Source organism: Gadus chalcogrammus, chromosome 14, assembly GCF_026213295.1.
Source record: "Gadus chalcogrammus isolate NIFS_2021 chromosome 14, NIFS_Gcha_1.0, whole genome shotgun sequence".
NCBI lineage: Eukaryota > Metazoa > Chordata > Actinopteri > Gadiformes > Gadidae > Gadus > Gadus chalcogrammus.
In genome coordinates, this window is record NC_079425.1 from 17,671,238 (window position 1) to 17,693,003 (window position 21,766).

Below are 21,766 nucleotides of genomic sequence, written 5' to 3' on the forward strand. Positions count from 1 at the left end.
AAGTAAATCATCTATAATAGGTTGTTAATTACAATTTTTTGAACATTCCAAACATTCAATCCAAACAAAGAGAAAATAAATTGATATTTGCAAATAAATAAGTATGGAGATAACAGCATTTAAAGATCTCAATTGCAAATACATGTTGGGCTTGCACAATAAAACGGCAGAACCCTTTGAGGGATAATACTCAATGCCTCCCCACCCGTCCATCTGACCAGCCCCCTCACCCACCCACCTCCACCCGTCAACATTCCTGCTTCGCTTACCATGTCTTGACACGGGGCACCGTTCTCTCGCAACACTTGTCTGTAAACCAATCTGAGCTGGGGTCACTCACCGAGCCAGGGGCCCTTTTTATGTACTCACCCCGAGGTATCCGCCATGGAGACAGGCAGGCGGACACCTCCGCCCCTGATGGGGCTTTTAAAAGTCATGTCGATTTCCAGGAGATACTGAGACATCTGGGGTCTGACCCCCACCCAGGGATTACGGTGAGCTACATCAGGGCTTGTTGGGATATTGTTGAGGGGGGGTGGGGGGTGGTGGGGCACATGGTGAGCTACATCAGGGCATTATGGGGTAGTGTGAGATGAAATGGAAGGGAAAAATATATATACATAATATATATCATGATGGACAAAATTGCAAGGCATCTCAACTCTGAAAGGAAGCAGACATGACCTTCTGAAGCAGCTGCAGAGCAGCATTACCTCAAAGAAAATAATTTCTTGCATTTATATGATTGGGATATCTTCAAAGGGCTTCAGTGATTCAAGTGTCCATAGAAACTGTGATGCTTTCCAGTAGTCAATGCAATCTTTTGCTAAAAAATTGGACGGCATGTGGCATTAAAGCTGCGGATTATCCGTTAAAAGCATGAAATGTACCTGTCACTGTGGACATATTTTATAAAGCAATATGCCTTTACAATTGAAGCATCAAAGTCCTACAACTGGTAGGTCTGTGGAAGCAATGCTTGAAGAGCTAAGAAGAAACAGAATGGCAAGCACCCATTGAAGTGTTGGAAGTGCACCACAAGCCAGACAACATTTTGAATTTTTGGCTCCTTGTGAAAGCTCTGTGATCCTTCCCAGCTGAAAACCTTCTCATCAGCTTTGTCGTGAGAATACAGGAACCACAGACAGAGAATCATTCAAGATATATCTATCAATCTGTGTTTAAAAAGGTTCCTAATATGTATACGAAAGCTATAAACGACCCCCTGCTACCGTTGAATTACAATAAACAACATTTATAAGACCTGCACGCCTGGCCCCCCACCATGTTGTTTATCATTTCAGAAATAGCCTGTGCGCAGAACATTCATTACGGCTAATCCTGACAGACAATGTGCAGGCCGCGTTATCTTTAGTAAACGTCATAGTTGCATGATGGCGGGGTATAGCCCAGAGTAACACGTTGGCTAATATCACCACTAAGCCATGCAAGACCAAACTACTACATATGAGAGCAGGTGCTGAGAGCGGGGCCCTGCTTATCCTAGCAACCAACAAGAGTACTGCAAATTAAAAACCAGCCTAATTGTTTACACAGATGGGAGACGGAGTGATTGGACTAGAACAGGCTGTAATGAATTACGTGCCTGACATAACAGTTTGTAATTAGCATCCCCACGGTGGCAGATGATTATAATGGGCAATGGTTCGGCCGTCCTTGGCCTGTTTTAGGACAGACCGCTAGACACATTCAGGCCTGTGTGTGGCCTACTGCACTATATTAAGGCTTGCTGAGTCGCTAGAGCAAGTGACATAGTTCTGACCACTGGCCTTAGTGAAAGCATGACCTACTGAACTGTCAATCACAATACATTCATGCAAGAAAACTGTATGCACAAACTGGGATGATAACCTTTAAAAAACACATGGCACCAGACCTGTTGAACAGATTTGGGGATCACATAGTCGTACCCTAACGAATGCACACTATGTGCATATTTAAGTGTGAAATGGTTTTCCATCACTCATAAAAACACATTTCTGAAAGTACCCTGTACTCTCACTGGCTTTTAATATCAGCCGCACAACCGCCCAACAAAGCTGCAAAGCTCAGGTCAGAATAAACTGAAACAAAAAGGGCCAGTAACTGCTTGGCATATCCAGTGCTCAAATGGGAAGGCTCTGCCCACCCACAAGGCTGGTGTTGGAATCTGGATGAATTGGATATAAAAAAGGCCGTAAAAGTAATTGCCAAAAGGAAAGATATATGTACGTATATTTAATATTCAATAAATACTGAATCACAACATAAAGTTGATCCGAGGAATGGGGTGCAAGTGGGGCTAAATGTCTGGGCCACTGGACCGATTTCTGCCAAGGCAAATAAACAACCAACTGAAAATAGAGCTTAACACACATTCCAACTAATCTGGAAAGTAGAATTTAAAAAGAACTCGGGGGGGGGGGGGGTGAAAGGTTAGAGGTCAAAACTAATTCATGAGGTGTGCACCATCTGTGAGATTTGTGTGTATATGTTTAACTGTGTGTATATGTTTAACTGTGTGTGTGTGTGTGTGTGTGTGTGTGTGTGTGTGTGTGTGTGTGTGTGTGTGTGTGTGTGTGTGTGTGTGTGTGTGTGTGTGTGTGTGTGTGTGTGTGTGTGTGTGTGTGTGTGTGTGTGTGTGTGAGTACACTCACGCAGAGCGTCCTTCTACATCCAACTTTGTGGGAGTGATGCCCTTCTTGCTCAGGACAGCGGCCACCTTATCCACTTCCCCCCGCTCCACCGCCTTCATCAGCCGGTCGTCATACTTATTCCAATCTGTGCTCTGAGACAAATGATGACAATGTCTTAAGCATGTGCGCACACATGACCACACACACACACACACAAAGAAAATGACAACAAATAAAAGATTGCCGTTTTCGTTATCTGGATACTGACAGCAACAAAGCCAAATCAAACCTGGAATTCAATCAGTAAATAGGACAAAAAGAAACAGTAAATAAAATCACATTGAGCCAAAAACAGAATGTAGAGCACATGACATAAACGATTGCACGACGAGCTTGGGAACATGCCCTGGTGAGAGTGTTGCAAGATTGATAAATGAAATTCAAAATGTTGTTATGGAACAGCAGGACAAAAATCAATAACGCCCCCCTTACCCCGGATATCACATATACCAATTCACAAATGTTCACAAACAGAATACCTACAAAGTGCATGGAAGTGCATTGTTGTAACCAGCGGCTCATCTTGGGTGAGTGCAAATGGTCCTTGCACAGGGTTGCCGCGTAGGAAGCCAGCTTTCCGGTTGAAGGCAACAATAAATATAGAGAAAAATGTACAAATAAACTGCCCCCAGGTACACTCAGCCAGTGAATGCAAACAGAACAGGTGATCGAAGGGAGCCTCAGTCGAAGGGGTGTTGCAGTGATGCTTTTCTTCAGTTTCCTCTCTTGAGTTCGCTTGTTTCTTGATGAACGCAGAGTTCCACGGACGGTGTCATGAGCTTAGCAAGGGATTCTTTCTATGCGTTGTAGTTTTTGTCTGGGGCTAGAGCGAGGAGTAGGAGGAGGTCCGGAGGAGGTGGTGAGGATGGAGGGGGAGAAGCAGTGGGGCCAGCCCTGCCAGCCTTGGGACCAGCCCTGGCTGGCTACTGCCGCTCCTCCTCTGGAGTGGAGGTCAACTCAGCCTGGCTCCCTGTCCCCTCCCTGGAGGTGCCTTGCTCGTTCTCCTACCGCTGTATCGTCAAGCTTCCTGCACTGCTCAGGCTTCGACCGTCTCTTCCCAGTCCTGTGCTCAGGGGCAATCCAAATGATCTCTTCCCCTTCTCTTCGTGTCTCTAGGACTCTTCTGAAAGCTCAAGCTAGGAGAACTAAAAGGTAAGCGTCTCCTCTCTCTTTCCTCTCTATCAGTGGTCTCCAGATTCTTTGCCCCACCAAATGACAAGGTCGGTCAAGCTCCTGGGGGTAAATATGTGGGCTCTCTCTGGTTTAAAATATCACAGCCTCCCCGGTAAACAGCGGTGGTGCAGACAGCCCTGCAGACTGGTTACCTCTTTATTTTTTGACCCTGCAACCCTTCTCCAGTGACGGATAGGAAGACGGGGGCTAAGAATACATTCTGGACATGCCTGCACCGTGAGTAATGGCATTGGTGTCCATCACCACTGCCAGCATGAAACAAGGCTGTCCAAGAAGACCCTTGCATACACCACCCCGCCAAACCCCACCACTCGTTCCAGCCGCTTGCCTCCATCTGAACATATTAAAGTCAGCAGGGGATTACGGTTTGCACATTTGTAGTTGTCCTGGCTCTGACCCCTGTGGGACGCCTCTGGCCCATCCACTGCAGATATCCCCCCCCCCCTCTAAACTGGGTGGTGGGGCAGCAGAGCTCCCTGATCCCAGCTGCACGGTAGCAAGATTAGGTGTCAGCTATTTTACAATCAGCTGTCTGAGCCAGATCCTCCCTCCCTGCCATTCACAGCAATATTACATAGGAGTCACTAATTTATTCTTGCATGTAAATTAGGAATATTGGAGACAGCTTCTTTGTATTTCAGATACTTTTTCAACATTGTCCTCTGCAACAATCACATCAAAAAAATGACACCAGGTGAAAAGCTTGTGGGGAGACTGGGAGGCCGAGAGAGACCTTTTTAATTTACACACTGTGCGCCAGCTCCTTGCAGACTCAGGTTACAGTCTGCTGCCAGACCGGCGTTAACAGAGTGACGGTGATATTCACAAACATGTAAAAAGGACTCCTCGACATGATATGTTGAGAACCGGGTATCAACTTACCAAAACTGCTCACCCTTGCATAGAAACAAAGGCTCCAAATGGAGACGGGACCAAGCAGAATACCGTAAACACATCACGTAAATATCCCAAATGGGCGTGTTTGTTTGGATTCTCAGTTTGTACTCTGTTGTTAGAAGTAGACCTGGTAGCACAATGCTGGAGATTTTTCTATGATATCTTCCACTTAAAATACCCGATGAAAACATCAACAGAAGCTTCAGGCAGAGGAACGCTTGATATGAATACACATTTAGCATCAACAGATGCAAAATACAAAGCCTGGGAAACACATAAAATCTGGATAAAACCCACTGCTTTCAGATTAATTCAATACTGAACAATACTTCAGAAAGTTACACTGATCATATTCTGGACATTTGTTGTCATCCACTTAGGGGCCTTGGTTGATCATGTGAGCTCCATATCACTGCCGGGGTTCAGTTCCACGCCTCATTAATGATTCTCTGATGTCCTGAGTCTGACAGATTAAATCACCAGGACCACATACCCAGACAGCCATGAAGGTCAAGAGCAGGAGCTGGAGCTCCTTGCAGAAATATGAAGTGATGGGAAATTCAAGCCGGTGCACATTTATCTATTCCTTTTTATGAGCTTTTTGCAAAAGGAGCCCATCGTAAAGAGACATCTGTGTAGAAACTTAAATTAAATCAGCCATTAGGGATCATATTCCCTATTTGAAAAGAAGGCATCTTTAATATTTTTTTGAATTTTTTTGGATCAACAAAGTATTCATCCATCTCTATCAAATGTACTTATTCTGCACAAACAATTGGGGGTCTAGAGATTTAACTTTCTTTTATATCCGGACAATGTTTCACAGCCACTTTATTTGTTTATTGAGGCTCACTTAGACAAGCAGATGTGAAGCATAGGCCTGTGAAGACACTGCGATACATCTCATGGATTTTGTTTAGGACTTAGCTAAATATAAATCCACAAGGAGAGCTTAACTTAAAAAGAAAACAAACAAGTGTCTTGCACCCTTTTCTTCAGAAACGTATTTCAACTCAAATACTAAAATACACATTTCCCTAACATAATTATTCAAAACTCACCAGCCTGGTGAGTTTTGAATAACGTTCATATTCATATTTATCGAGAATATGAATGTCTGCTTAGAATTCTAATAGAAACGGCATCAACAACCGCATTGACACGCTCATCTAAAGAACTAAATGAAAATCTGGAGCGAAAGCTTAATTTAAAGCTATTTCTAATGTTTCTCTTATCCAATCAAGCATATAATTGCAGTGTGCTAATTTGAAAGTTGGTCCCAATTTTTATCCGCCGCTCAAAATCTATCATGCCAAGACATTTTGTCATTATAATTCTATGAGTAATTTCTCCATGAGTATGACATAATTATAAAAACAGATGACCCAAGAAGGAATAGGGCTGACTTTTAAAGTTTTGTCTACTTAAGACCTTGACGCCTGTATCCCATTTCGACGGCTCACACCACTGCCGTAAACAGGCACAAATAGGTGTGTCAATGCTGTTGTTTACATTTGACCATCTATCTTCTATGGTATTGGCTCATGACACAAACACTGCTGCATGCCATCTGGATGGCTCAGAGAGGGGGCTGACTTGATCGCTGGAACGTCACCTGACAGAGCGACAAGCTGGGAACTCGATGACGACAGCCCTTAAATACCATTCCCAACACGGGTGCCAGAGCCACGGAGAATGGCTGTACTTATAGCAAGAACAAGGTCAACGATAGAGAGAAAAGAGCAGGGTCAGGCTGAGCTGTTCAGCACTTTAAAAGAGGAGGTGGAGCGGGGAGGACATGGTTATTGAGTGTCCATCAAAAGGTTGGCAATTTAATTGGGGCTGGAACCAAAAATACATATATTCCTGGTCGCATAATGTATATTATACCAGATTGCTAAACTAAAACAGTCAAGAATAATTTTGGAGTGAGTTAATTTAAAGTAAGGTCTGCTGGTCGTTTTCTAGCAACAATTCATCGATAAACTATGTACGAATATCGTAGTATTGGCAAGTATAAAAGGCACAATTAACGCAACTAAATATATGTATAAATGTCATGCATCTACAAAACACCAATGTTATGGAAACAAATGAATTATGATGAGTAATCTAAATACCAATACTACAAATGTGAATGATCTCCTTGACCATATACAAGCACTTTGACACTCACAGAAAGCAGGATCTCTGCAATGGCAAAACAAGGCTTCCTTAATAGCAGAGGAAGTTTTGGAAGGTGGAGGGTTGTTAAGCTATCGTTTAACTACTGTGGAGCAGCCACCGGAGCTTTAGAGCTATAGACTATATAATAGAGCCGTGCTTGCAGACGTGTCAATTCAACTGCTGCACAGCCATCCGAGTATTGTTAAGCAGCATCCCAGAGACAGGAGATGAGCAGACAGACCAACATAACGAGATGGAGGACAACCAAATCCCCTAGGCAAGGAGGACAGGAAAAAACGACTGGGATGAGAGTACATGTCAGAGGGTGAGAACACGGTGAGACAGAACAAGCTTGCCGTCAATTTGTCACCACAGGACTTGAAGGGGAGTAGGGGATAGGCAATGGCTGATGGTTCAGGCCAAGTGTCAGGGGACCGGGGGGGGGGGCGAGATACGACCCCTGTTGCTATGCTAAGGTCGTCACAGGCCGAAAGTGGGGATAGCTGCTCAGCAACCACTATTGCTAGGCAGAGCACTGGTCACATGCCAGCCAGCAGCCCAGTTCACTAAGTCAGACACCCCCTCTTGTGGTGGAACAGAACCAGTCCAGTTTGTAGATCCCTTTCCACCGCATATTTGTTTATTGGATTTATCTAAATGTCCCTTTAGTCTTGTTAGTAGAGTAAGTTGAATGAATAGTAAATTTACTTTTATAATATAGGTTTTGGTCTTAAAATAGGACTATATGGAACAATGGTATGCAAAATTACAACCCCCCTTGAGGAATACATTTTATGGAGCATTGTGCAGGTTAGGTTAGTAAAATAATGAGAACCACTAGCCTAAAAAGTGGTTTCAAAGTAGCTCTGCATAATTTCAAAATAAGTATCCCCTAAAATATACTACTTTTGTTAATCCTCCGGCTGAATACAAAAGCATAAAATGATCACTTATTGGGCTTACTTACATAGCACCAACATATGGATTTGGTAAGATTATAGATTTCAATTATTTGAGTAGAGTCCATTAGCCAAGAAGGTAGTCACTTAAGGTGAACTAGGATTTCATAGTTCACTACTGTTCATTTAGGAAAGACTTACTAAAAGGAGCATGTATAGATCCACAAGGGAAGATGTTTAGGGCCCAGCTGCCAGTATCACACTCTTTTAGCCTAGAGCAGCATCAGCATCAGCTTTCCATTGACCCCAACCTAGTGACCTTTGACCCGGCAAACTATGAAAGTGAATAATGCCCACAGCATAGTGGCCTGAAAATGTGGTCAGCTGTTCATTCACTGACTTTGGATGAACCCTTTTTGAATTTAAATAAATTCTAGTGCTTCATCATGCTTCAATGGGTTTAGAGGATTTCTCTTGATGCATTAAAAATAAATCTTCAAAGCTCATTGCCTTTCGCCTTACAAAAAATAGAAAACAAAAATCTGTGAATTCACAATAACTATACCATATTAGGAGGATTCCAACTCCCACGTTTTCTGATAAAAGATATGCGTACATCTGAGCTAATTAAGTCTAATGAAAAAAAAAGGTTGGTTATATATCAATGAGATAAAATCAAGGTAATTGTATTTGCTTGCTTTTAAAAAAGGTGCAGAATTTAGAATTTAGTAAGGACAGAAATTCATAATGATGTTTTATTAAGTTTGTAATCCTATGAAGGGGAAGGAAAAGAATCATGTGGTTTCGTTAACTTTCAATTAGCCATTTATACCTACATTGGGAGCATAGCATGGACAAACAGCTCTCTGTTTTACATACTAACTACAACCACAATGTCATAATTTTGGAACCATTCAGGAGGCTACTTAGTTTCTCCTACTTGGAGAGGGAGAAACATTGGAGGGGGTGTTTAATCAGTTGGTTGCAATTTGCAACCTAAAGGCACTAGATGGCACTAAATTCAACCTACTCTACCTTTAAATAATGAAAGGACTTCAGGGTTCAACCTGCATTGAAGGGTTTAATTTATTGATAATCTCAATTGTGGGTTTGCAAAAGAAGTGATTGCAGATTGTAGCGTGATAAGGTTTGACCTTTAGTTGATTATAGGAAATAGTATTTCCTATATCAACTAAAGGTCAAACCTTATACCATAGAATTGTTTATCTTGTTATGCGTTTGGCATGTTTAATCCATGTTTAGGCCTGATTTATGGATGGTTTAAACTTTATAAAATAAAGTAATGATGTACTTTGCTCTACCTTATGACTGCGTTATTTAACCTGCTCTGTGCCCTAACCAATCTAGTCCTTTTTTTTATCAGTTTTTAACTTTAAAGTTGCAATACAACCAATAAAACAGAGACCGTCATCCATTTTTGGTGGAAGCTACAGTAACAAGTGGATGACATAAGCGGGCTCATCATACAAGAGTAGCCTGGCTAATCAGGCAAGTAATACTGCAAAATAGCGGTCAGATAAACGCACCAATAAAAAATGTAAAAAAAAGAATATAGTAACTCTCATACTAATATTCTCAACTTAATGAACAATAAGCCATCCAAAACATTTGAATAAAGGAATGTTCTTTTCCATTCACAGATCATGGAAAAGATCACCGGATTCTAAAACGCGTAAATGTACCCGATACAAGGAAGATGAGGAAGCGGTAAGCTCAAACCATTAAATATGTACAATGCCACTTTTTTAATTTGTTCATGTTTGTGTACAAGGCATTTCTGTCTTTCTATTTCATTTCAATAGCTATGTATTGTGGTTTTTAATGAGTGGTATGCAACACTCTGTTGGTACTAGCCAGCCTGTCAGGGCTGAGCAGCACAATGAGAGGTGCAAGAGCAGGTAGAGGCAGGATATGGAACACAGAGAGATGACTGAACCTGATCCAGGAGATCGGCCAGGGGTGTGTCTGTCATGAGGTCTGGGTCTATGGCTCAAGAATAGCCTTATTGATCATACATGTTTAATCCAAATTATTCTTATTACCACCTATGCATTCATTTCTCTCCGGCCTCACAAAGCATACCATCAAAGCAAAATACACAATTTCCCCAAATAAACCAGATCTACTATCTATTTTTTTATAAAAGCGCTGTAGTTCCAAAATTATTGGAAGAGAAACAAATGTAATGTGATGAGAAGGAGCAATCGTTTATATACTTTTTCCTAATGCCAGTCAGATAAACTACAGAAACCACAATCTTTCCCTTGGGATTTTTGTTTTGGGAGTCAACCTGATACACATAATCAACATAGCCAAACAGCAATAAAAATTAAATTATTTAATCCACTAATTAGACTGTACAGCACTATTTGATAGGATTGGGAAGAAATGCCTGGTATTTCTGCTTAGGTCATGTAGGGAACTGCCATTACTCCCTTGATTCCCAAAGAAACTTCACAATGCAGTGACTACTCCATCAGTTACACATAAAATTGGCGTCAATGGAACAACACAGTTTAGTGGCTGAAGAATGAACAAATGAAGCACGGTTATTGGTTTTGGCTGTAGGTTCCCTGGCGTTATTCCAGCTGGCCATATAAAATGGAAAGTAATAGAACAATGGACTCAATTCCGAAAGAAAAATGACTAAACATAACAATGCACTAAATTCCATTTGGTTTGGGCCAACACTGGAGGGAAGTATTATTTTGCTAACCAATCATTTGTGGTGGCATAAAAGGAACTGAATCCATCAACAACACTGATCTCTTTCAAAATACATGAAAAGCATCACGTTGTAGAAAGGGGTGAAATTGGTCCGCAATGATCTTCTGTAATATGTTTGTTTGATTTCTAGATCTGTCTTTCATTATAATGACGCTGGCCACTACAGATCTTTGCAATGCGTCTATTGTTGCTCACAAGAAAATGTTTACTCAGTCACCCAACTAAATAACAATGTGCACACGTCGAACGATGTGGAGCGACAATAAGTATGTTCTTCGCAAATGAATAACAGCTGTTGGGAGCAATGACTAAATGAAAAACAAAAACAATGGCCCATATAGTGAGTTAGTGAGAGATTTAGGGCAGACAGGAAAGATAGACAGACAGAGCTGGGTTCAGCCCATACCACCCCTGCTGAGGCCTGTGAAAACAGTTCCCTTGATTAAGAATAACAGCAGCACAACAGAGGCTGCGCTAGTCAAGTCAAGTTGGGCAAGGCATGCAAAAGAGTTAGGGCTTTCAATCTCTGACAACAAGTTCGTCCAAGCCATTACAGGGCCATCCACCTCTGTTAATGTGGCCATATTTTGTTGAACTTGGCTTGTCCGGGCACGATGGAACCTGGGCATAGATGCTGTTGATGATCACCCCAATTGCTTGCCACAAAAAAAGGGGGAGGGGATGGGACGGATGTACACTGAAGTACTGTGAAAAGGTTGAATTATGCAATAAGCCAGGAGAGACCGTGGTTTACGTTGAGTTTGGAACACCGAGGGGGCGTTGTAAAGCATGACAATACAGACTAGCATCCTATTGAGATTGAGCCCTGTATTAAAAATGAATGTTGTGCTGTCACATGTGTGTTTTACAACACCAGCATGGGCAATCAGAGTCAAAGAGCTAGCTATCCATTTTATAAGCAGTGATAAACTGCTTTCTGCATTTGAAAACAGGGAATGGGTTAAGTAAAGCTAAATCCTCATATTGCATTGTGAGGTCTCAGCTAATTCCTGTCCCTACTAGTCAACACTGGGTTTTGCAAGGGGGATCTGAGAAATGCTTGCAGGGTACTGGTGCACACAAACTGAACCTACACTGTGAACATTTTTGATTGTGTTTTCAGGAAGTCTGTTCTAGGCCGGTAGAGTTGTGCTCACGTGGGTTGAATTGTGGCTAGCGTGCGCTGTGTTTTTAGGATTAGGGACTGGCTCCATGGGGATAGCGGCTAGTTAGCCCTTCTGGTTGTCCAGTTCACCCATGCTGTGACAAGCAATCCTCACTGGCCCTACCCTGAACAGCCCAATAGCAGCATTTGGGGGGTACCATAATGGAGATTTGAGTTTGTGAGCTAAATGAGGATGAGGGGTGTGTGTGTGTGTGTGTGTGTGTGTGTGTGTGTGTGTGTGTGTGTGTGTGTGTGTGTGTGTGTGTGTGTGTGTGTGTGTGTGTGTGTGTGTGGAGATTAACAATTCGGACGGGTGCGTGGGGGTTTGGATTTAGACAGGGGCCGTGGCTTATGGACTGACTCTGGGTGGGCCACAGCTGACCTCAGCAACACACACACACACACACACACACTGTCTCTCTCGCTGAGTAACCAGGATCCTGACCTAACACAATACCACTAAGAAGATCACTCAGACAAAGCCTATGAAGAGATTGTGTTCATTTACAAAACGGTGTGTCCGTTGAGCTTTTAGAAAAAATGTACACTGCTCGGTTCAATCACAACAAATGTCCCTTTATCAAGATTTATATTCCCCTGAGATTGAATCAATCCAATCAATCCCTGAGTTACTCCAGCCTTTTTATAGGAATTCCAAGACATTTATTGTATCAGTTTGATTGATGAAATATTAATAAATAGTGTGCAGTTTAATCCATCTGGTTGCTTTGGCGCACACACACACACTGAAATTAGGGATTATGGTGGCAACAATAAATGGGAAGAAACAAAAGGCCTGTTTCTTGCAACAGATCTCAGATGTCTGTATTAAATGTTAACAATCAGATAAACCCACGATTTTCCTCATTGTCAACGTTAATTACTTTAACTGCTGCTTAAATGTTTACCGAGCAGGAAGTTAATATATACAATATATACAAATTCATGGTTTGTCTCAGTAGTAATGACTGCTCTGTTCTGAAGAGCTGTCAATAAAACCAGGAGCTATTATACAAATATACCTTGCGGATCTCATTCCCGTCTGTGAGCGTTTTCAGATAAGAACAGGGGAATATGCTAGTCAAGTCTTCATGTGTGGACCCCGGCCATGTCCCAGTAGCCTAGTTTGGAATACCCGACAGCAAAGCAAGCCCGGTCGGTCCTGTCTTTAAAGAGTACATCAGTTACTTTAGCATTAAAACTTTGACTATTCATATTTTTTTATGATTATCGTAACTTGTGTCTTTGCTGATGCGCATATTTATAATTATAAACAAGTTATCTCACAAGACTATAAATAATCTCTTAGGCATTCCAACAACCGATATGTCTCAAGGACTGAGAAGTCAAGGATATCCGATTTATCGAAACCATTTCGATAAATCGTTCCTACTTCCTTCATGACCAGACAGACAGAAGTTAAAATTTCTATGTGGGTACTTGTACAAAGTAAAATACAGACAAGCTTTGAGTATAATAAGGGAATTCTTCGGAAGAATGGTGAAATAAGTAATCTCCCCCATTTCATCTTCCCTCCACCCCATCTTCCACCTAGCCTAAGGGCTATGAAATTAAATAATATGATGCCTTATGAGAAAAACGTACCCAATAATGTATTTGGCATGATTTATGATAACAAGAAGAAGAATTAACAGCCTGGTTTTCAGGCAAGGTTCAGGACTCGATATCTCCCTAGTCGTCATACTATACATTTAATATATCTATATTCTTTTGAAGATGTTTTGATGATTAAAAAAAGATTATACAATAGGCCGCACAAACCAATCTACAAATGGTTTACTGCTGCAGATGCTTTACTCTTCCAGCTACTCAAACTACTACATAATTAATTCTTTGAATTACCCCGCTTACACACACCAGTGGAAATATTGGTCATACGAGGTCAAGGACACCTGCAGGAAAGTAGCCATGGGACCTAAGCCAGACTTTTGAACAGCTCTCCCAGTCTGCTTAGCAAGTGATAGTCTTCAAATTATATCAGAAATATTATCTGGTTTTACACTGCCATTGTGTATTGGGACAGTGAGAGCTAGACGTTATGTTTATTAAGTTCCACATCTCAAGGGCGCAGCGCATAGCGCCAAATTTAGGCATGACAGCAAAAAACGGAACAATACTGTCTTATTGAAGAGAGGAAGATTGAAATGTAATGTAATTCTCTAAGAAAAATCATGAATGACAATCTGCATTTGTGCCATTCAAAAGCAAGACCAATATCCCTCCATGTCCAGTGGTGCAGAAAAAGAGCAATTTAAACTAATAAAACCGGTATTTACGTTTAGAGATGGAGAAAGCCGTTGGCAACAGGACTATTGGTTATATCTTGCAAAATAATCTAGCATCTTTTGGACCATCATTTGAGAGCTCCTGAAATGCAATAACTGTAGATATTAAAAGATCCTCAAGTGTGTATGTGATTTAGGCCATTTTGGATCCAGAAAATCTGAAACTCCGCACAGCACATGTCTACCGTTTTGCTTGGCAGTTCAGAGGGCAAACCACATGCAAAACAATAGGCACAAGTCACCAAACGTAAACTTGACACCTTACCAATAGATGAGTCCTCTACCAAAACAGAGCAGTTTTTACATGGCATATTCTATTGTGGTATAGCCAAGCAATGTTATCCCTGGTCAAAACCAACACACTAGAAATAACTTAATGACTGTGTTGAACGTAGTTGTAACTTGAAAACATTACTGCACACTTTATAGCGGTATATAATAACACCATATAAAATAATTTGATTCCACTTGTGGTGGTAGCTAGGGTTGCAGACTTCGTAACTATATAACATGGTACAGAAATTGTCCTGGTAGCACGTCACCAGGACCCTTGCGCTATGAAACCAAGTGGTCACTGGACACCATGATCCATATGGTGTGCGGTGCCACTGCTTGTGATTGGATGACAGGGGATCTCAGCCATGGCGTGATCAGCATATGATCTACTCCTTTTGTTTCAGATCAACCATCTGTAAGGGTCTCCTGATCAGAGTAACATAGCAGATAATACAGTACAAGGGATGTCCCCTATGGGCGGAACCATTCCAAATACCTGCCCTACACAACAGTCCAACTACCAGTGGAGTCCCGTTATGGATGCAGCTCAAATACTGGATACAAAATAGGTTACAATAAATGACGATATTTGTAGTACATTGATGGGAACTATTGCTGACCTTTTACACACACAACATAAAAAGCAGCAAAAAATAAGTAACTAGAACTTGTTGAGATTTAGAACGTGCATTTGACATTTCGATTTATGGTATTTGTGGCATGCTGATTTGAGAACTTGAGATTGATTCTATTCAGGAATTTTAAAAGGCTTCTTCTCTGCTGCGTAAAGCCAACAACAACAACCCTTCCTCCCGCTTATGATCATGTTGTGATTCAGAGTGTGTAGGAGGGGCTAGTCAAAGACTCTAATCATCACAGTCTCTCTGTGTGTGTGTGTGTGTGTGTGTGTGTGTGTGTGTGTGTGTGTGTGTGTGTGTGTGTGTGTGTGTGTGTGTGTGTGTGTGTGTGTGTGTGTGTGTGTGTGTGTGTGTGTGTGTGTGTGTGTGTGGATAAACTATGACGTAGGCGGCAACGTACACTCAAAATATAAATGAAATGCATCACTGAGTCGCCTTGAGTGGCGACTCAATATAAACTTGAGTGGCTGTTAGGCGGCCCACCCAAGTAAAGTGTGTGTGTTTGAAACACTGCATAAGCTTGGTCGTTGGTATGATCAATATTGAAATATATAAAGAAACCGTCTCCACTGGATTACCGTTATTACCTGTTAAACCCCCCCGTTTTGCGTTAGGATGAAGGGGCTTTGCGAGGACTGATAACTCAGTGTCTCTGTGTCAAATATAGTCTCTCAATCTCTAACTTTTTCTTTTTCTGTCCAAATGTATTATACAATTACCTTGAACAACTCTCCAGATTTATCTGGGTTTGAACATTATTTGGGATAATGCAAGCACACAACTCAACAATGATATATGTTTTTACATATTTCATTGGGAAGTGTTACAATTGAAACTCGGCTCGAATGGAACTAATTTCCTAGTCAATTCAACAGACCAATGTTTGACTGCCTCTTATTCAACGGCAGACAACATATATACCATCGGTATATCGACAATTCTTATTAGTACATGCAAAGTACATAAAAAACAACAATATTTTGGCCGTAACATCTCCATAACACTTCTGTGAAAGAGGTGCTGTAGGTACATGATCTAGTAAGAGCTATTATCAGAGTGTTACTAGACATGGCTTATCCATCAATCTGCTATTTTTGATTGAAATGCGCTGAGAAAATTGATGTTACATTTTGACTGCTCATCCCATTGTATTTATTTATTCAAGAGCTTTTTTGCTGGGACAGTAATACACAATAATCCTACTTAGTTCAGATATCAATGTATTGTGTCAGTGTTGGCCGTGAGGCTAAATCAATTCTCCCCGGGTAGGTAAAAACCTAACAATTACAATCAAATTAATAAAATAAAAAAACAATAGATGGATGAATAGATGGAGGTGGTACACACAGGACATGGACACCAATTTCAATTTAAGACCGCTCCCGGCTAATTTCTGACCAATCAGGAAATCTCTTCCCTTACTGATTTGGAGAATACATCTTGACGGTCAACCCAACAGTTCTAAATGCCCAAAATTAATCTAAAATATGACATTGCTCATACAATCTTCAGACACATATTCCAACATATCATATTCGCATAGTGGCAAATTGGCAATAACGTTTATATTTAATTGAAGAACAATATGCAATACATTCTAGAACATCTACATTTCCTTGACATGTTCCTATTACTCCCAGTTTTCCCTTGTCAACTTAAGATTGATATGATGTTGCATCATATCAGTTGAAATAGATAATGTCAAAAAGGAATACGACGGTGTTGAGTCAAATAAGTGGCTCCATAGATTCTTTAGTAATGCAGGTACACCCATGGATTTACTGCAGTTCCCCTTGGGGAAGCTGCAGGGGATAGTGCCTAGCTGGGATCCAATGTAGAGCTACAAAATAAAAGTTCATTGCAGGTGTATCCAGTTAGGCAAGCACAACGACTCAAACGGAAAACCCTCTGCAACATACATTCAGACATGAACCAACAAATGAAAGACTTTCTCTCATCGTCCACCATGCAAATCAATGAACAAAAATAAAAAAAACGATGAATATGTTTATCATTTTGTTTCAAACTATTGCAGGTCTATGGCAGACACTGCAGAATGGCAGCACAACATGCACCACAATATCTCAAACAGGCAAGGAAACAGATTCCTCCAAAAGTAATATAACACGAGACCTGAGCCCACAAGAATTCAACATAAACCTTTTAAGGGATGGTCGCCCATTAAGTGCACTTTCCCACTCCACCAAATAACATTGAAAACGGAGATGCTTTTACTTGGTACTTTCACCACAATTGCACCCAATGCAAAACCAACCCATTGTCCCGCCATCCCCTCGTGGCGTATCCTGTTACCACACCATCCTCACCAGCACCTAGGCCCGTTCTACTCTTAGCAGTAAGACAACACCACCCCACTGAGGAGGAAGATCCCGGCTCTTTTGTTCACAAAGCTCCTTTCCTACTGGTTGTGATCAGATTGAAAACAAGGGAGAAAATACTGAATGGTTGGGCACGGTGAGGGCTTTAAAAGCTCAAAGAATTAAAATACATAGAGAAAAAGGGATCAGGTAACAGTGGAAGAAGGAAAGGTAAGCATTACATAACGGCTAAGGAGGGTACCAATTGTATTTCTGACAAGCTATACTTCACTTCAGAAGTACAACAAGAATTTCAGTCGGATAGGGTTATTAGAAGTAATTTTCTCCCGTGAGACAAATAATCTGTAGTTTACAAACATGTGTTTACCTCAAGAGAGGGTGTTAATCGTTCACCTATCACGTGTGATCTTGTTTATTATCTAGCCAAACATTTCCCTTCACAGCCCTTCATCTGTCTTTCCCTGGGTGTGGAGGTGCAAAGGTCCACGGGCATGCGTTTTTTGGTTAGGCCTTTGTTGAGGGAATGGCGTTCAAAATGTCTCCCTTTTAAAACACAATAAAATCTAAACCTCAAGTTGCAGGGCTATTTTCAAACAACAGACAAACATACATACTTTTTGTTGTTACATTGGAGGTTATCCCTTTACTCGTTTGATCCCATTAAACCAATTTTCTTTCCTTTTGTAGAAAATAATAAGAATGAATGGAACAAACTTTTTTTTATTTTTTTTATTGCATCTCAGGCATTATAAAAAATATTATAATTGTGGTCATGCATTAGAAAGGAAGGCATTGCATTTCAAATTAAACATAATATAAATTAATGTCTTCTGAATATTCCAAAAGGATCCTTAAAGAAAATGTTTATCTTGTATCTTGTGCCCGTGCATTTGGGAGGAGGTTCCAGAGCTGAATAAGTATTTTTCTTATGAAATGTTAAATCCGTAAAAATCTTTAAAATAATTATCCTATCATGTATAGTGAAACAATATGGCTATGTCCATAATCCATAAAATCACCGCTGAAATTATCCTTGCTCAAAAAAAACGGTCTGTTTTCAATAGGTGTTCCGTTCCAACTATTCTCCTTGTTTATTGGTCTTTCAGGAGATTTTACATTTTTGATTACATTATACGCCATCACTAGTTATCTGGAAAAGGTAAAGGGATAGTCTGATTTTTTTTACGATTGATTTATATATTGCTTACAGTGACATGGATGTCTTTTCCTCAATTCTTACAGAATGAATAAGATTGAAGCTGAATGGTTGACCCATTTTAAAGTTATTTAAAGAAACATTTAAATAATTGCCTGAGGGAAAATCAACATTGGAAGATCCTTCAGGAGGATTCAAGCCTTCAGCTAAGAGGTCTAGCCAGATCTAACCAGAAGCAATAAACTAGCTATAAAGTCTTTGAAAGGTCAGCGGTTCCCCCTACGAGTCATTAGAAACTAAAAGACTACATCAAGGGAATTCAAATACCCCCGCTTTATATATTGACAAACCTCCATCGACACAGGTTTAACATTTTGCTTTGAATTGTGGACTGAACTCAACCTGACTATTACCAAATGGAAGAACATTGTATATGAACATTAAGAATTGTGAGGGCAAAAGCCTATACCAACGGCACCAATGCCACTGATTGAAAGGAATATGCTCAGGTAAGACCCACTCCATGACATAAAGGAAAGGATCCTTGCATGAATCCGTTCTTTACTCAGTTCAGAGAACTGAGACATTAGGTATATTTGATTGTGAAATATCTTGAATGTTTGAGATGATTCTGATGACCTGACTAACCCTTAAAAAAAAAAAAAAGAGAATGAGTAATGTCAACGATTAAAACAAACGGCAGCGGGCCAATCTAGGCGTGGCAGATTTAAAACTCATCAAGTAGGAGACTTCCAACCCCCATGCCGGCACCATCCTCACACGACCAGAAACACACCCTAAGCTAGGGAGTCAGCCTGCCTCAACGATATTGGAAAATCTGAAATCACACTTGAATGGAGAGTCAGTCGTGCAAACGCAGGAAATACATTACAAAATCTAGAACAAATGGCTTTGTTATCCCAGTACTGACCAAGTGAGCAAAAGATTAAAATATTTCGAGAGAACTCTGTCTGACCAAACCTGTTTGGGTTGTTTACATACTAGGAAAACTATACGGCCGCATGCAATTGTTCATCCAGCTGTTGGCATTGATGGGCAACAATTTTTCTCTACCTAACTGATGCCTGTCAATGACTTAAATCACTGAAATGTATGTTATTTTTGTACACAGAACATTTTAAAGTTATCACAGTATAATAATGTTAGGTTAGGTGTGCAGGACAGAATTAAATCGTAATCACTAATAATGATGATACAAAAAAATCGGAAATGTCTATTTATGAATGACTCATTATAGGGCAAAACATTTGATAAGGCCATGTAGGAGCAACCTGTAATAGAAAAAAAAAATAGATAAGGAATGTTGAGAAGTTAAAATATTATTCAAAAAGGATTGCATGGAATACCGTTTTGGTAACTTTCCATAGTGGGTTCTCTCCCTACTCTAAAACTAAAAATGTGGGAATGAGCATTGCTTCACGGTTTCATGTCATTACACGCCCCCCTCCTCCTCCATACAAAATCCCTTACCACCACTTCCCCCTCCAACTACATGTACGGCTACTTAAAATACGGCGTATATCGGATTAAATCTAGAAGCAGGAAGCAACCAAAGACTTTTAACATTTCTATATATGACTATAGATGAGCCACTCTGTTTACGGATAGCTAAACAACAAACCAAGACACACAATAATGAAGTGAAGTAGACCTAGCCTACGTATTCTCTTATCAATTAATACAACACCACATCCGAGTTGATTCAGGGGACAGCTCCATCTATGCAAAAATGCGAGGCATTCCTTTCCAGAGGAGTTTTCCTCCCACTTAAAGAAGGCCAGCCAGAGCATTCATCACATGGCAGACAGCTTCACAGGCTCGTTGCCTTTCTCATGGTAATTGCTTGGAGCCCTACTGCGCAGTGCCCAACACCCACTGCACCCTCTGTAAGGGAGGACCATGTAGGCGCAAGTCCCGTCAGATAGCCTAATGCAACGGCAGCTAAACTATTGTATACATAAAAAACACTCCCATTAAGCATGAGTTCATTTTGAAACACCGTCCCAGTATCACGATACAGTTAGACTAGTTTTAGGTATTCGTAACCAAAGAAGGATTGTTGTTTACAACGTACAGTGCAGCCTAGTCTACACCCTAAAATCATTACCAGAAGAAGCACATGAGATACTAATGGGTTAGAGGCCCTCAGTAGGTTATCCCACATAACAACCAAAATATTGCTACTTTGTTGCACTGATTTCTATGGGAGTCCTACGGCACGGTGGAAGAACGCGGTGTATTTTTCCAATCTAGGCCATCTCATGTAGACCCTCACGAAGTATTCCATGTAGTTTACTTGGTAGGATAAACGGTTTACCTCCGTCCAGTATTAAAGCAGGTGCTTCTAAATGTTGGTTTCAAATAGGCCGTAACAGCGGGAACTTGTCGGTGAATTAAACGACAAGGTCAGCGTTATGGTAGTATTGCATACAAATTAAGCAATAAGATACGATGGCAAAAAAGTTGAGCTACAGGCATAACATAACTTCAAATGAAGTTATACAAATTAAATAACATGAAAGACAGATAATACATGCTACAACTTACTATGATGTTAACTTCATGCTTTTTCAGTCGATACTTGAGACTCTTCATTTTGTCTTGTTATTTCTTGATACGTTCTGTCGAAGTGTAGAAAATCCTTAAAAGCGCAGTTACTTAGGTAAACTTCTAACTTATTTCTTCCCGTTTGGGTTCTTTTCACCTGACGCCTAACCACAAACTGAACGTACTTGTCGATGAGCAACAGATCAGCTCACCCAATAGAACATCAGTATCAGTGGTCGTTGTGGCGTTTAGACCAATGGGAGGCGACATATGCAAGGACTTCCTTGTTGACGACAGCGTCGCTCCTTGGGAACTTTTGAAAAGCTCTGGGACGACGTAGGACAGAGAGGCCTCCGGCGTCATCCTTACCTGTACAAAAAAAACACCTGCATAATTGTTTCCGCGAAGAACCTTAAAAAGAAATTCAAATAAATGTTTACTTTTTTATGTCGTATTTAAGGCATGATAAATAATTCGGGATCAGATACCGACGTTAGTAGGTGACACACACACACACACACACACACACACACACACACACACACACACACACACACACACACACACACACACACACACACACACACACACACACACACACACACACACACACACACACACACACACACACACAGGGAAACAACGCCCCCTGCTGAGGTTTGAGTGAAGGCAACCAGAATCGACCATCCAAAATTTGGATTGATACTATTTATTTTAT

At 40.9% G+C, this 21,766-nt stretch overlaps 1 protein-coding gene across 1 annotated transcript in view; it reads right to left on the minus strand.

Moving 5' to 3' along the window:
• Positions 1 to 21,245, minus strand: part of uacab (uveal autoantigen with coiled-coil domains and ankyrin repeats b) — a 37,703-nt gene extending 16,458 nt beyond the window's left edge. The window contains exons 1-2 of the mRNA XM_056607236.1: positions 21,049 to 21,245; positions 2,658 to 2,788 (exon numbers count right to left, since the gene is read on the minus strand). Of these exons, the coding sequence (XP_056463211.1) occupies positions 2,658 to 2,788; positions 21,049 to 21,096 (179 nt within the window). The 5' untranslated portion in view covers positions 21,097 to 21,245. The remainder of the gene's footprint in view (positions 1 to 2,657; positions 2,789 to 21,048) is intronic.
• Between the last annotated feature and the right edge of the window lie 521 nt (positions 21,246 to 21,766).